This window comes from Panthera leo, chromosome C1 (genome assembly GCF_018350215.1).
Source record: "Panthera leo isolate Ple1 chromosome C1, P.leo_Ple1_pat1.1, whole genome shotgun sequence".
In the NCBI taxonomy this organism is placed as follows: Eukaryota; Metazoa; Chordata; class Mammalia; order Carnivora; family Felidae; genus Panthera; species Panthera leo.
This window is the reverse complement of record NC_056686.1, coordinates 33,509,243-33,524,318: the sequence shown is the minus strand read 5'-3', so window position 1 is coordinate 33,524,318 and position 15,076 is coordinate 33,509,243. Positions and strand designations below refer to the sequence as shown.

Below are 15,076 nucleotides of genomic sequence, written 5' to 3'. Positions count from 1 at the left end.
CTCTGTAGGCAGTAAGTGTTCACATAGCTCCTAAAGTCATCTTCAGCTAACCTTCAGCTCTGACTTGGTTCCTCCCCTGCTCAAGAACCTTCAATGGTTCCAACCTGTGGGAAAAATTATGCAAGATTACCAACTGCCATTTCCTGTCTGATCTTCATTCAGGTACCTCTCAGGTAGGCAGCTTTCTAAGGTAGCCCCTAGTGATGCCTACCTCCTGGCAGTCACACCTTTGTGTAATCCCCACCACTTGAGTGTGCTTGGAACCCAGCTTTTTCCTTTTAATGGAAATAGGGCAAAAGCAATGAGATAATTACTTCTGAGATTTGGTAATAAAAGACTGACTTCCATTTTGCTTGAACTCTCTCTCTCTCTGGCTCTTCTCAGTTTTTGCTCTGATAAAGTAAGTTGGCTTCTTGTGAGCTGCTCTATGGGGAAGTCCATGTGGCAAGGAACAGAGGTGGCTGCTGGCCAACAGACAACACGGAACTGAGACCATCAGTGCAATAGCCAGTGAGGAGCTGACTCTTGCCAACAACCGCATGATTTTGTGATACTAGCTGCTGGTCCAAGATTCTGCAGAGCAAGAGTTAATCACATGGAGTGGAATTAACCAATGAGATTATTTGTTCAGATCATTATTGCTATTGTTTTTAATGTTCGGGTGTTTTGGATATATGAGAAAACCTTTCCTCTTTCCCCTCAAGCTGTCTCTAATACTTGATTTAGTAGATTCACTTTTTGTGAACTGCAGTGAAACATTTTTAACTGATAACCTGATTTTTATTAACTTACCACAATTCAGACACTTAAATTAGTCTCTTTACTTATTAGCATACATTCAATAATTATGTCTTCTTTTTACCCAGGATATACTTGGTCAAACTGATTGTTTAACAAAGATTATATTTAAGAATTATTACCTCTTAAGCAAGCATGCTGAGCTATTATTAAGTAGCAAGGGTTGAGTTGACTTGTGAATTCAATCTCTATAAAGCTCTCCCAGAAAAACTAACCTGTTATCTGGCTTATAAGATCCCAACCTTATAGATGTTAAGAAATGTCACCCACTGGCCAGCAGGAAACTTAAGCAAATTTCAGAGCCTTCATAAGAAGGAATTCACCCCAAATTTATAGGTACTATGGGAAAATTTGAAGGAGTTAATTTCTTGGGATTGGTTTTCCAGCCTTAGCATAACAGATAATAGAGAATTTAAAAGTCCAATGTGAGATTTCCATATGAAAACTTACAGGCAGAAATTAATTCTGTGACTTTAGAAGTGGCTCAATACTGCATGTCCCTAGATTTGCAAAGCAAACTACAGATGGTCCATGTGGCTAACATTCTGCGTGTTACACCTATATAAACAACGAGGCCAGACATAATGAGACCGGTATTTTTTTAATCAAGATAATTTTTAAAGATTATTTAATATCACAAGGATGGGTGTTGTAAGAAAAGAAAATCATCTGAGACTTGCAAAAAGGCAAAAGGGATTTCTTGGTGTCCTCTTGGTATAGTGCCAGATGTTGTTTAGTAGACCCTCTGAAGATTATCTGACTTTATAAGGGTGTACTATTTTAATTGATTTTCTATGGCCTTGGATGTTTTATAACTCTACAGATGTAACTGTTAAATTCTAGAAAACTGGTAGAAAGAAAAATGATTTCTGTCTATAATAATCCAAATAATTCCTATTCGTAGAAATGCAAATGAAATTTTTCCAGTAGAGAATATACTTTGGCCCAGTCCTAACATCTTACTACTTCCTTCATGAATTAATGAGCTCAGTGAAATCTTTGATACATGTTCATTTAAGAAAAGCCATAAAGGAAAAGATTCATAAGTTTATTAAAAATTCTATTTATTAAAAGTCATTATTCTATTCATCAAAATAAAAAGAAAAGAATACTCTTTAGCAATGAAAACAAATCAACATGATAAATGTCAAAATCTATTATTGAGTGAATACATCAAGTTACAGGAAAATATAGATTGTATAATTCAATTTAAAAAATCACTACACATCCATAAAAAAGGATGAGATCTTGCCATTTGTGACAACATGGATGGACCACTTAGAAGGTATTATGCTAAGTAAAATAAGTCAGGCTGAGAAAGACAAATACCATATGATTTCATTCATACGTGGAATCTAAAACACAAAAGAATAAACATATAAAAAAAAAAAAGCAGAATCTGACCTATAAATACAGAGAACAAACTGATGGTCGCCAGAGGGTAGGGAGGTGGGGCGGATGGGCAAAATGGATAAAGGGAAGTGGGAGATGCAGGCTTCCAGTTATGGAATGAATAAGTCATGGGAATAAAAGGTATAGCATGAGAAACATAGTCAATGATATTGTAATAGTGTCCTATGGTGACAGAGGTAGCTACACTTGTGGCAAGCACAACATAATGTGTAGAGATGTTGAATCACTATGTTGTACACCTGAAACTATGTCGTGTGTCAACTATTCTAAAAAATAAAATAAAATAAAATGAGAGTATGACCAAAAATAGTGTTAAAACCTTTTAAGAAATCATGAAAACACATAATAGTTTAATAATTGTATCATATTTCTTTAAAAATATTAATAAAAACAATTTAAAATCTTTTAAACCCTAAAATATAGACATTGAGATGTTAACAGTAATTATCTCCAGGTCTAAGGAGATAAGTAGACTTCACACCCAAGGTAGAGCCCAACATGGGGCTTGAACTTACAACCCTGAGATCAAGACCTACACAGAGATCAAGAGTCAGACACCCACCCAGGCACCCCCCTCATTGTCTTCTTTTTGTTTGCATCTGTTTTATAAAAGTTTAAGAATAAATATTATATTACTTTTGCAGTAAAGAAAACAAGCAACAAACTGAGGAAAAGATATCTTCAATGCATGTAACAAACAAAGAAGCAATACCCAAAATATATAATAAACTACAAATCAAGAAAAGAAAAGGCAAACAATATCTCATATTCACTGAACATTTACAATTTGTTTTTCACTATGACAAGTGCTTGACATGTATTGTCTCATTTAATCCTTCCAACAAACTTCGGACGTCTATACTATTTTCTTCCTATTAACAGATGAGGAAACTGAGATTCAGAGAAGTTAGGTACCTTGCCCATCACCACTGAGTTAGTAAAGGGTAGGGCTGGGATTAGAACACAGTAGTCTGAGTCCAGAACTTACTACCCAGTACTACCAAGAATCTTATGAAAAAATGCTAAATTCATTAGCAATCAGGGAATTACAAATGAAACAAAAAAATGATTTTTACCACTTTCCATCCATGAGATAGGTAGCAAGTTTAGGCTGTTTGAGATAGATAAGTAGTATCAAATGTTGATGAGAACTGGAGGTGTGTATCCATATAATTATTTGGAAGAATAATTTAGGAGTATCTAGTAAACTTGAAACTGCTTTGATCTACGATCTATAATGCCAAGTCCATCACTATATACAAATCCTAGGAAAACAGTACTTACAATGGAGAAATGTTCAAAGAAAAATTGGAAAATAAATCTTCAACAATATAGGATTAGGTAAATGAGAAGTGTTATATTTAAATGCTCACTGCAAAGAATGAATTAGGCTTGTGTATATTGAATGGGTAGATGTCAGAAACAGGATGCTGAATTATAGTGTTTTCAGAATAATATGGATATCATGCTACCATTATAAATTTTCAAATTCATGCAAGAACAATTCTATGTGTTGCTTATGGATGCAATTGTCTGTAAGCAAAAGTTTAAAGTTTAAAACTACATGGAGTAGACCTCAGTTTAATGATAGTGGTTGACTCAGAGGAGCTGGGAATATTCAAAGGGCACTTATTTTTTAGATTTATTTAATTATCGAGAGAGAGAGAGAGAGAGAGAGAGAGAGAATGAATCCCAAGCGGGCTCCACACTCAGCACTGAACCCAACACGGGGCTTGATGCCACAAACCATGAGATCATGACCTGAGCCAAAATCAAGAGTCAGATGCTTAGCTTACTGAGCCACCCAGGCACCCCAACAAGTGTTTATTTGGGATTTGGAAAAATGGGGCCTTTGTTATTTTATTTCTATTACTTCTCTTTGTGAGTCTCTGCCTCTTTCTCTCCCTTTCTCTCTATATAGAGGTAGAAATATGCATACAGATATATAGAGGTACATATACACATGTTTTTATTTTATGAAATACATATAGTATTTATTTTCTCAAAATAAAAGTGAGATTTAAATAGTAAAATCAGATAAGAGTATCAGAAGCTGAGTCCAGGTCAAATAAATTATTAGCCACATTGTTACACAGATGTGTGTAAAATAGTTCTAGCTTGGAATTTATAGCTCCTAGTGCAAAAAACAATGTTAATTATTACTTGTAAGTGCATGTCAGACAGTAATGCAAGACTGTGCTTCCGTATGATCTGTCTACTCTTTACATGATTTTTATCCCAAATCCTCTACACTGTAGAAATGCATGTGTGCATGTTAAACATTTGACTGTGATCTGATTGAACTGACAGAAATTTCCAGAAGGTGAAGAGAGAATCCAGGAAAAGCAATAAAGCGATGGCCTTGAACCATGACATAGTCAGTGTTGTCCGCAACTCTGGGCAACTCTGAAACATCCTGGGTCACTGAGATGCCCTTCTGTTACCAAATACATTCAGAAAGGCGCCCTTTACATCTTTATTCCGGAGGCTGTAGATGATGGGGTTGAGGAAGGCAGAGACAACATTGTAGAACAGAGCTAGCTTCTTGTCCCGCTTTGGGTCATACCAGGAGCCAGGCCTCATGTACATTATCATGGCTGGCCCATAGAACATAATGACCACAGTAATGTGGGAGGCACATGTGGAGAAAGACTTGAGCCTCCCGTGGGATGAGTGGATTCTTAAGATGGAGGCAAAGATGCAGACATAAGAGACCAGGATGAGGGAGAATGGGACCAAGAGCAGGGTGAAACCCAAGATGAAGTCCAAATGGTCATTGAAGGATGTGTCTGCACAGGCCAACTTTAGGACGGCAGGGACCTCACAGAAGAAGTGGTTTATCTTGTGGGGGCCACAATAAGGCAGACGCATGGTGAAGACAGTGTAGATCAGGGCCCCAGCTATGCTAATGGCCCAACAGCCTGTGACCATCTTGATACAAATGGAGCGGCCCATGAGCAAGGGATAGTGAAGGGGGAAGCAAATGGCCACATACCTGTCATAGGCCATAATGGCATAGAGCACACACTCAGCAATGCCCAGGACCAAGAAGATGAACATTTGGGCTACACAAGCTCCCCAGGAGATGGTTTTCTTTGGACACACCATATTAATCAACATCTGGGGCATGGTGGTAGTGACATAGCTCATGTCCACCAAGGAGAGGATGCTGAGAAAGAAGTACATGGGTGTGTGGAGGTGTGAGTCCATGTAGATCAGGGTGATGATGAGTCCATTGCCCAGAAGAATGATGAGGTAGAGGAGAAGGAAGAAGGAGAACAGGGCTATTCTGACCTGTGACTCACTGGAGAAACCAAGGAGGATGAACTCAGATACAAAGCTGTGGTTCTCCTTGCCGAGGCTCTGCATAGTGATCTATTAAGGAGACAAGGACTTCCCTGTTCTGTCCTTGGCCTTGGGGGAAGGAGGACACAGTTGACAGAAGCTGAGTCATACACACATAGCACCTTGCACAGTAGCTCTCATGGATTTCATCAAAACTTTGTTGAGTTGGATACAAAGGGAAAGAAAGATGGGCAGCTCTCTCACTGGCAAGTAAGTCAGGAGATCTGGATTCATACCTGTAATATTATATAGGATGCCCGACTGCCCACCGGTCCTTCTCTGGAAACTATCCTCACCCTTAGAAGGCAAGGCATTAGGTAGCCATGTTTGTAGCAGGGGACCTAGCCAACCCCTGGCCACTGCTGAATTCTATCAAGGGTGTACACCTGCCCCAGTCTGGAGGGCAATTCTCTGAGAATTCAAAATGACAACACTAGAAATCTATGTCAGTGAGCTGTGGGTGCCTGAGGTACTAACAACCAGAGTCGGTGTGGTGGTAGCCAAAGTTACAGGGGAGTCAACACTATAGAGAAAAAAAAGTGGACATCTTGCAGAAATGATAAAGAGTGGACATTCTGGGCAGCAGAGAAGAGACCTCACAGAGAAGAGACCCCAGTCACTGAGAGCATGACTCTGGCTCCTGACTTGCTACCTCCAGTTCCCCCTTTGTTTCCTGTGCTTGGATACCTGTGGGATTTTCTGTTGAATCCTTACAAACCCCATGACCACATTTTAAATTCAGCTCTTCTTGAATGTCCCAGGGTTGTCACTTACCCAGCTGTGTGACCTTGGGCAAGTACCTTCACTTCCATTGGCCTCAGTCATCCCACCTGTTAGAGATGAAACATCTGTGGTACAGAGTAATGGCAAGGAGCATATAAGATTCTGTATGTCAAGACATTTGGCAAAATATAAAACACTAGACAAGTAAAGGGGTTAGTATAAGTGGAGTGAGTCTGGAAATCAGAAGAACAAAGGGCTGGTCCTAACTCTGTCCTGGATTTGCTATGTTCATAGCCCCATTTATTTTTATTTTTATTTTTATTTAAAGAGAGAGAAACTGGGGAACAGAGAGAGAATGAGAGAGAATCTTAAGCAGGCTCCATACTCTGTGTGGAGCCCGAGGTGAGGCTCAATCCCACAACCCTGAGATTATGACCTGAGCCAAAATCAAGAGTCAGACCTCAACCGACTGAGTAACCCAGGTGCCTCAACAGCCCCCTTTTTAAGTGAGGCTGTTGGACTTGCCCACTCCAAAGGAAACTTCCAGCTCTGCTATTCTTTGATACAGAAATACCAGCCTGGAGCCCTGTGATTGCATCAGTGCCATGAACACCACAGGGAAGGTTGAGCTGGGAAGTCAGCTGAACAGGATTGTGATTGCAAGAGATTCCTTCTGGGAGTTGGAGACATGAGGCCAGAGCAGAGTACACAGAGCATAGATAGACTTCGTGTCCACAAACCTGAGTCTTGTAGCCTCTTTACCTGCTCCTAAGTCACTTAGACTCCAGAGTCCCATATTCTTCATCTGTAATACCTCCTCCATAGTGGAGGTTGTGTGAAATATACCTGGTCTATTGACAGTGCTCCACAAAAGGGAAGGATTTAGATAATGGGCAACTGAGTGGAAGGAGCAGAGAGGAGCTATCCTGGCATTTTCAAGTATCTGAGGCTTCAGAGGACAGGGCTGAAAACACAATTGTGAGGACTGATTGCTACAAGGTGCTGGTGGGAATCTGGAAGGTGGGAATGTTGTTTGAGGCTGTTTGGGCAAAAGAAGATGGTATGATGGTATGTGCAGAGCTTTAGGGAATACCAGGAATTGGATGAAGAAGAAAGAGGGCTCCTATTAGGAGTGGTTGTGAAGGAGAGAGAAGGGAAGCTCAGAGTCTTAGACATTGAGGGGAAACTTCCAAGTCATAAGAACTGGTCAGCAGTGCCAGGCCAACCCCAAAGCCGGATGATGAGGGCTGCAAAGGAGGAGGAGATAACATTCTTCTTTCCATCTGTCCATACCCCAGACTGGGCTTTTTCAGGGGCTGCTTCCTGGTCCCCTTCCTAGTCCACCCACCAGCCACCAGTACTGTTTCATCTGTTATGCCCTTTCTCATGGTTCCTTAGCCTGGCATTTAAGGGCTCTCCCATCTGATTCTAACCAATCTTCAAGTCTGCGATTCACCAATACCTAAATGAGACTTCTGAGCCATGATATTAACAGCATGGTTACCAAAAGGATCATAGTCTGGGCAGCTGGGGGGCCCTCCTATCTGAACTACAGATCTTCCAAGGTACCGGCTTTTTCAGTACCAGCCATACATGCCATGTGGATCTGTATCTTGCTTCCCTCAAGCTGTTTATCTGCTGAGAATGCCTTCTATAACCCTTTTTGCTTCTCCACATCCCCCCTACCTTCACAGCTCAGCCTGGGGTTTCTTCTTACTCAACTATCTAGCCTTGTAGATCTTGCATATTTTGTTCCCAGCCAGGCTGTGGGCAGAGGCTATATCTCTTCAAGATCTCTCCACAGTATCTAGCAGGGACTGCAGACTGCTTTGGGAGCCTGTTCCAGTGCTGGGTCTCTGGCTGCATAGCCTGCCAGGTTCTAACCACTATGCCTACTGCCTCTCTCAAAGGACCCATGAAGAAATTATTACATCAAGCCCTCAGGCTAGGAAAACGCCATATTCATACCCATTCTCCTTTCTCCACCTGCCAACACTTATCTGTCCCTTCCTGGCCTCTGCTCTTTGGGTGCAGAAAAAGGAAGAGAATGCCTTGTCAGGGGCCCCAGCACACATGCTGGGCATGGGGCTGGTATGGTACTCCTGAGAGGGACTTGTGCAAGGCTAGAAAGTGCACTGGAGATCCCACTCCTGTTCAGTGAGGGCAGGCACTCCCTACACTTCTCGCCCAGTGAGCTGGACAGAGAAGACTGGGCTCCTTTGTCACTCTTGGGGGTGCCCATGGAAGGAAACCCTCCAACCCTTCCCTTAGTCCCAAGTACAAATGACCAGCACCCTGTTCTTCTGCTTGAGTAGCCTCCTTCACTCCTGTGGCCCCAACAGCCTGCTTTCTCTTGGTCTCATACAGTATAGAAGCAGTTCACTCCTTCACCTTAGCACTGTGGCCCTTCAGGGGACACTTCGTCCTCTCTTAAGTGTGCTGAATGCAGAGCAGTCCTGGAGGGAGGTGCTTCCAGCTGGCAGACACAGAGGTCCTCTTTGCATTAGCATGGGTTGGAGAGTGAATTTCTGATCCCTAGTAAGCCCTGAGGATTCTCTGTCCATGCTGATAAATGCAGCACAGAGCCCCTGGGCTGGATAAAAGCCTCAGCCAGGGAGTTTAATGCCACAAGACACTTTGGGCGTGGCCCCTGGAGCTAGTGAGCTGGGCATCCTTCTTAAGTTTCCACTGGGGACTGAAACTTCCCCCAACTGAGACTCAGAGGAGGGAGGAGTCCTATGGCTGAGCTGCCACATCTCTGTATGACACAGCGATAGTACTCATAAGATGTGTTTGTTTCCTTCCAAAGCATGTGTGTGTGTCTTTATGTCCTCAAGCATCTTATCCACGGCCGCATGCCTAAGGCTTGGGTGTGGATAACATAAATGCTGCTAATACCTCCTAGTGTCTTTGTCACTGCCATTTATTGAACTCTACTATAATCCAATGCCACAGATCTCCTTGTTGGGTAAATGCTACCAACCCTATTACTGTAGCAATAATTGCCTACTACTGAACACTCACTTTTATCAGATGGTACACTGGGCACTACACATAATCTAACTAGTCCTCACAACAAGGTCAGTAAGCCATTTGATAGTAGGAGTATAAGAGAATTAAGTGGCTTGCTCATACCTCCTAGTAGATAAATTACGGTCTGAATTTTAACCTAGATCTGCCAAATTCCAAATCATTCTACTGTAGCATCTCTATGACCAAGGTGAAGTTCTGGTTTACAGGGTGTGTACAGTCAGGCTGTAGAGTGTCTATAAGGCTGGATGTAGGAGCCAGGTGGTCAAAGGCCAGGACAGATGTACAGTCTTTCTCAGATCCACTTGGAAGATACTCTCCAACTAAGTTCTCTCTTGGGTCCATCTAGAATTCCAGGAGAGAAAGGCAGAAGACTGGCTTAGCCTCATTAAGTGGTGCAGGACAAGGCTCACTTGAAAGGAACATGCCTCATGGATGGGAGGCACTGACCAACTATGAGAGATGGTGTAATCCAGCAAGGTATAATTCAAATTCTGAGGGGTGCAGCAATGAAGGTGAAGTTCAGGGCAAAGCCAAATCCAGTTTGGGCACTGGGGGACTTGAGGCCAATGGGGAATACCTTTATCTTGCTAGAAGACAGTGATGAGGAATCCAGGTCAAGTGATACTTAGAGGTCAAGGTTGTTTGTCCACAGGACACTGGATGAGAACTGAGGGGCAGGACTGGATGGGGCCTGGTAACTGGGATGGGTCCCAAAAAGAGCAAGTCCCCCTAAGGGACAGGTTCTCAAGGCCAAGACCAAAGAAGTCTTGTTAATATATTTAGAGCACAAAGTTGGACAAGCCAGCAGCTGAACAAAACTGGATGTTATCTCAGATCTATTGCTTGGGTTCCTAGAGATGCAGCACATTTATCCAAACGGCATGGATTTTTAGGGCCGACAAGTCTCAGTTACAGTGCTTGGCTCCATCGGTGGGGAGATAGGTCAGGCAAAGATGGGATTGGGTAGGGTGATCTCATATACTCGTTTTCACGGAACAGTTCTGGTTTATTCCTGTTGTAGATCAATTAACTCCTTTCATTATTTTAAACACTCCCTTTTACTCTCAAAATGTGTCTGACTTTGGGCTTTATGTGGTCTCCTAGATTAGGGGCCTGACATGGGGCAGCCATACCCAGGGCACAGGAAGCAGATGTTGCACGGTATAGTCATAGATTTTGATGTATTTTCTCTCATGACTATTTATCCCTACATCATTCCCTTCCCCAGGCTTAGGTTCTGAAATCCCAGAAGACACAGAGCCAATGTTTGTTGTGTAACACAGGGGGAAAGAAGGCCAAACAGATTGGTGGTTGAAGGCTGTCTCTACCACTCTCTAGCCACATGGCCTTGGGAAAATCACTTCCTCTATCCGAGCCTCATTTTCATCATATTTGGAACAGAAAGCAATACTCTGAGGGTTAAGGAGGTACATGTAAGTGTGAGCACAGGTTTGGGTACACAGAAGGGGCTCAGTCAGTGGCAGATCCCATCCTGACAGCAATAAGTGAGCAGTATGAAGGGTCAGGTTAGATCTTCCCCAGCTGGGGGCCAGAACACCTGTAGTGGGGGCAGGAGCCCAGATGCCTACAAGCAGAATGGAGGCCCCTGCCCACATCACACTTCTCAAGCAAGAGGGAGGGAAAGGTGCCTGTGTAGTGGTAATTTCCTTCCTCCCTAAAAGAGGATGAACCTTTGGAATCTGGGATTCTTGGGACCTGAAGCTCAACGTTCAAGAGGGGACTGCACATCCATAAATGACTAAGCAGGTAAGGGAGTTTGTCTAATGTGCCAGGCAGTGCTGTGCCAACCACTTAATGGTTGTCTCATTCAATCCTGGTTGTGGTTCAAATCCCAGTCTTCTCTCTACTAGTAACTCAGGCAAGTCATTTAACCTTTTTAAGCTTCAGTTTCTTAAACTGTAAAATTTGGATAATAATATGAACTTCACATGTTTTTTCTGAGGACTAAGTGAGATGAAGTGTTTAAGCACCTGACACCATGAACACAGCATGTGATCGAGGGATGGGAGAAGTCATTGTCATCATGATCATGATCATTACTGTTCCTCTTAAGCCAACAGCTGCAAAGTGGTCCACATGGGGCTGGAGTCCAGACCCATGCCCCTCTGGCACCTGTTCCTTCCAGTACACTTCCTGCCTCTCAACTTAGTCTCTTTTCACCTGACACTTGGCCATGATGTATTGTTGGCTTGCATTTGTTGAAATTTTGTGAAAAAATTTTGCATCTGTGTTCATGAAGGATATGGTTCTATAGTTTTCTTTTCTTGTAATATTTTTGTTTGGCTTTCATATCAGGATGATGCTGGCTTTACAGTAAGTTGGGCACTATTCCCTTCTCTTCTATTTTCTAGAAAAGTTAGTGCAGACTTGGAATTATTCTTTCCTTAAAGGATTGGTGGAATTCACAAGTGAATCCATCTAGTTCCGGAATTTTCTTTGTGAAAAGGTTTTAACTCCACACTCAGTGTTTAAAATGGACATGTGGTTATCAGCTTACCTACTTCTTTTCCAACGAGGTTTGGTTCGTTAATGTCTTTCAACAAATCTGTCCATTTTATGTAAGTTATTGAATTTATTGGAATAAAGTTGTTCGCAATGTCTACAGAATCTTTTTAATATCAATGGAGTCTGTACTGGTGTTACCTTTCTCATATATGACGTTGGAAATCTGTGTTTTATCTTCTTTTTTCTGATTAGTCTATCAGACCATTACCAATATTATTCATCTTCTCTAAAAACCAACAAACCAGCTTTTGGTTTTATTGATTTTCTTCATTGTTTTCTGTGTTCTGTTTCATGGGTTTCCTGATCTTTATTATTTCCCCTTTTTTGCTTACTTTGAGTTTAATTTGCTCTTCTTTACCTAGACGCTTAAGGTAGAAGTAGAAGTCATTGATATGAGATTTCTTAGTTTTTACGGTCATGGTATCAAGTTTACTAATCTTTGTAATCCCATCCAGTGCTTTTCTCATGTAACATATTATCGTCTTCGTCTGTAGAAGTTAGATTTATATCTTTCTCATTTCTCCTTAATATGCTCAGTCTTTCCTGTAGCTTTATAAACACATGGAATATAGATATAACTTAAAACAATTTTTAATGTGTATTGGATTTTGAGAAAGAGACAGAGTGCAAGTGGGGGAGGGACAGAGAGAGGAGGAGACACAGAATCCAAAGCAGGCTCCAGGCTCCAAGCTGTCAGCACAGAGCCGGACATCAGGCTTAAACCCATGAACCATGATATCATGACCTGAGCCAAAGTCGAATGCTTAACCCACTGAGCCACCCAGGTGCCCCTAGATATAACTTTTTAATGTCCGTGACTACTTATTCCATCATCGGTGTTACTCCTCAGTCGGTTTTAACTGAGTGATTTTTCTCATGGTGGTTCATATCTTCTCAGTTCATTACATTCCTGGTAACTTTTTATTGGATGCCAGACATTTTGAATCTTACCTTACTGAGTGTCAGATATTTTTGAATTCCTGATGAATATTCTCAGGCTGCTTTTCTAGAATGTAGTTACTTGTAGACAGTTTGATTCTCTTGAATTTTGGTTTTAAGTTTTGTTGGGCAAGACCAGAGCAGCACTTAGTCCAGCAAGTGAGAACAGGAAATATCTCTGGCCCTGAGAGAGCTCTGAGAATGGTTCCATCTAGCCTTTCCATTTGTCTTCCCCCTTCCCCATCCTCTGATGCTTTCTTCACACATATACACTAATCAGTGCTCATCTGAGACTTGCACAGGACCCTATGCAGACCTCCAGAGCTCTCTTTTTCCTAGTACTCTGCTCTGTGAACTCTAGCCACCTTGGCCTCCGTCTCACTCGGTTTGGACAGCTATAACTGAGTAGCATAGACTGGGTGGATTAAACAACAAACATTTATTTCTCATAGTTCTGGAGGCTCAAAGTCTGAGATCAGGGTGCTAGCATGGTCGGGTTCTTGGTGAGAGCCCTCTTGCTGGCTTATGAATAAGTCCTTTCTCCTTGTGTCCTGATATGGTGGACACAAACTATCTCCTGTCTCTTTCTCTTTTAATAGGGCATTACTCTCATCATGAGAGCTCCACCTTCATCACCTAATTACTTCCCAAAGATCCCACCTCCAGATACCATCCTATTGGGGGTTAGGATTTCAACATATGAACTTTGAGAGTACCCAAACATTCAGTCTAAAGCAGCCACCCAGACTCTCAACTCTATCTCTTCTGTCCAGGGAAACCATGAGCCTCCTCTATGTCCTCGCTTCCTGTGGCAGCCTGGTAACTTTGTGAGCAGTAAGCTGGGACAACTGCAGGGCTGGACCCATTGCTTTTCCTCTGTCAAAATCACTGTTCTTTGTTGCCTGATGTCCAATGTCTTGGAAAACATTATTTCATGTATTTTGTCTAGGTTTTTAGTTATTACAGGTGGGACAGTAATTCTGGTCTCTGTTACTTCATCTTGATTGGGAATGAAAAGTCTTAAACTGGCGTCTCTTTTTTTAAAATTTTTTAAAAAATGTTTATTTATTTTTGAGAGAGAGAGACAGAGTGTGAGCAAGGGAGGGACAGGGAGAGAGGGAGATACAGAATCCAAAGCAGGCTCCAAGCACCAAGCTGTCAGCCCAGAGCTTGACATGGGATTCAAACTTGCAGACCATTAGATCGTGACCTGAGCCAAAGTCAGACACTTAACCAACTGAGCCACCCAGGTGCCCCTAAACTAGTGTCTTTCTACTTTGTAACTAACTCAACTCAACAAATTTCTTGTGCCAGGAAACCAATATATTATGGTGATATACAGTTTGGTATCATCTATAATAGAAAAAAAATAGGACTAAAACTACATATCCAACAATAGGTGAATAATTCCTTGACAATAATGGTTACAAAGAATATATGGGTAGATGGTAAAAGGGTTAGCAAATAATACTAAGTTTTTTAAAAGATAGATACTTAATCCATTAGGATTTGCATACAAACCCCAGAAACCCCAACTTACAGTGGTTTAGACATATAGGAATTATTTTTCTTCACCGAACAAGAAGTCTTGAGGCAAGACATTACTCATATTAGTTCACAGCTGGATAGTGTTAGTGGGAGAACCCATGTGATTCTCTGAGCCTTTTCCTTACAGTCTCAAGATGACTTGCCCAGTTGCAGACATGGCATTTGTATTCATGGCGATAGGAAGGGAGTTTTAGGGGGAGGGGTTGTATCACTGTCATTCTATCCCTTTTGTTAGGAAAAGAAATTTTTTCACAATAACTCCTCAGCTGAGTTTCCCTTGTGTTGCACTGGACAGGACCAAATTATGTGACTGCACCTCACTAAAAGGGATTCTGGGAAAGGAAGAAATAGCACTGTCATTTGGGCTTGGACCATTCATGAGGTATTGACTGCCTCAAACAATCATTGGCAGCAAGAATGTGGTTCTGAGAGCGAAGAAGGGGGAATTGGAGAGTCAACCAAGTAGCATCTGTCACAATAAAATTGTATGTAAAGTGTGATATGAATGAGATAAGAAAAAAGAAGACACTATCATTTACACACAGAATAAATTAGAGAGAAACATCTAGAAGCCATTAGTGACATCGAAGGAACTGAATGGTAATTATTTTCTTCCTTCTACCTTTCTATGTCTATGAAATTTCTCTGATGAACATGGGTTACTTTTGTAATTCAGAAAACAGAGAAGACTCTGTCAGGGATTGTTCCAGATATAAAGGAATCCACAGTAGAATGGCCTCTTGACTGAGAA

General features: G+C 41.8%; 1 protein-coding gene across 1 annotated transcript; it reads right to left on the bottom strand.

Moving 5' to 3' along the window:
• Positions 1-4,632: 4,632 nt before the first annotated feature.
• On the bottom strand, positions 4,633-5,580 carry LOC122228005 (olfactory receptor 2A12-like). Its single transcript, XM_042952817.1, has one exon. It carries the CDS (start codon positions 5,578-5,580, stop codon positions 4,633-4,635), a length of 948 nt encoding a protein of 315 aa, XP_042808751.1.
• Positions 5,581-15,076: the final 9,496 nt, after the last annotated feature.

What these genes read in the sequence shown, in the direction of transcription:
- LOC122228005 (XM_042952817.1), bottom strand. Translation starts at nt 5,580, where the DNA reads ATGCAGAGCCTCGGCAAGGAGAACCACAGCTTTGTATCTGAGTTCATC.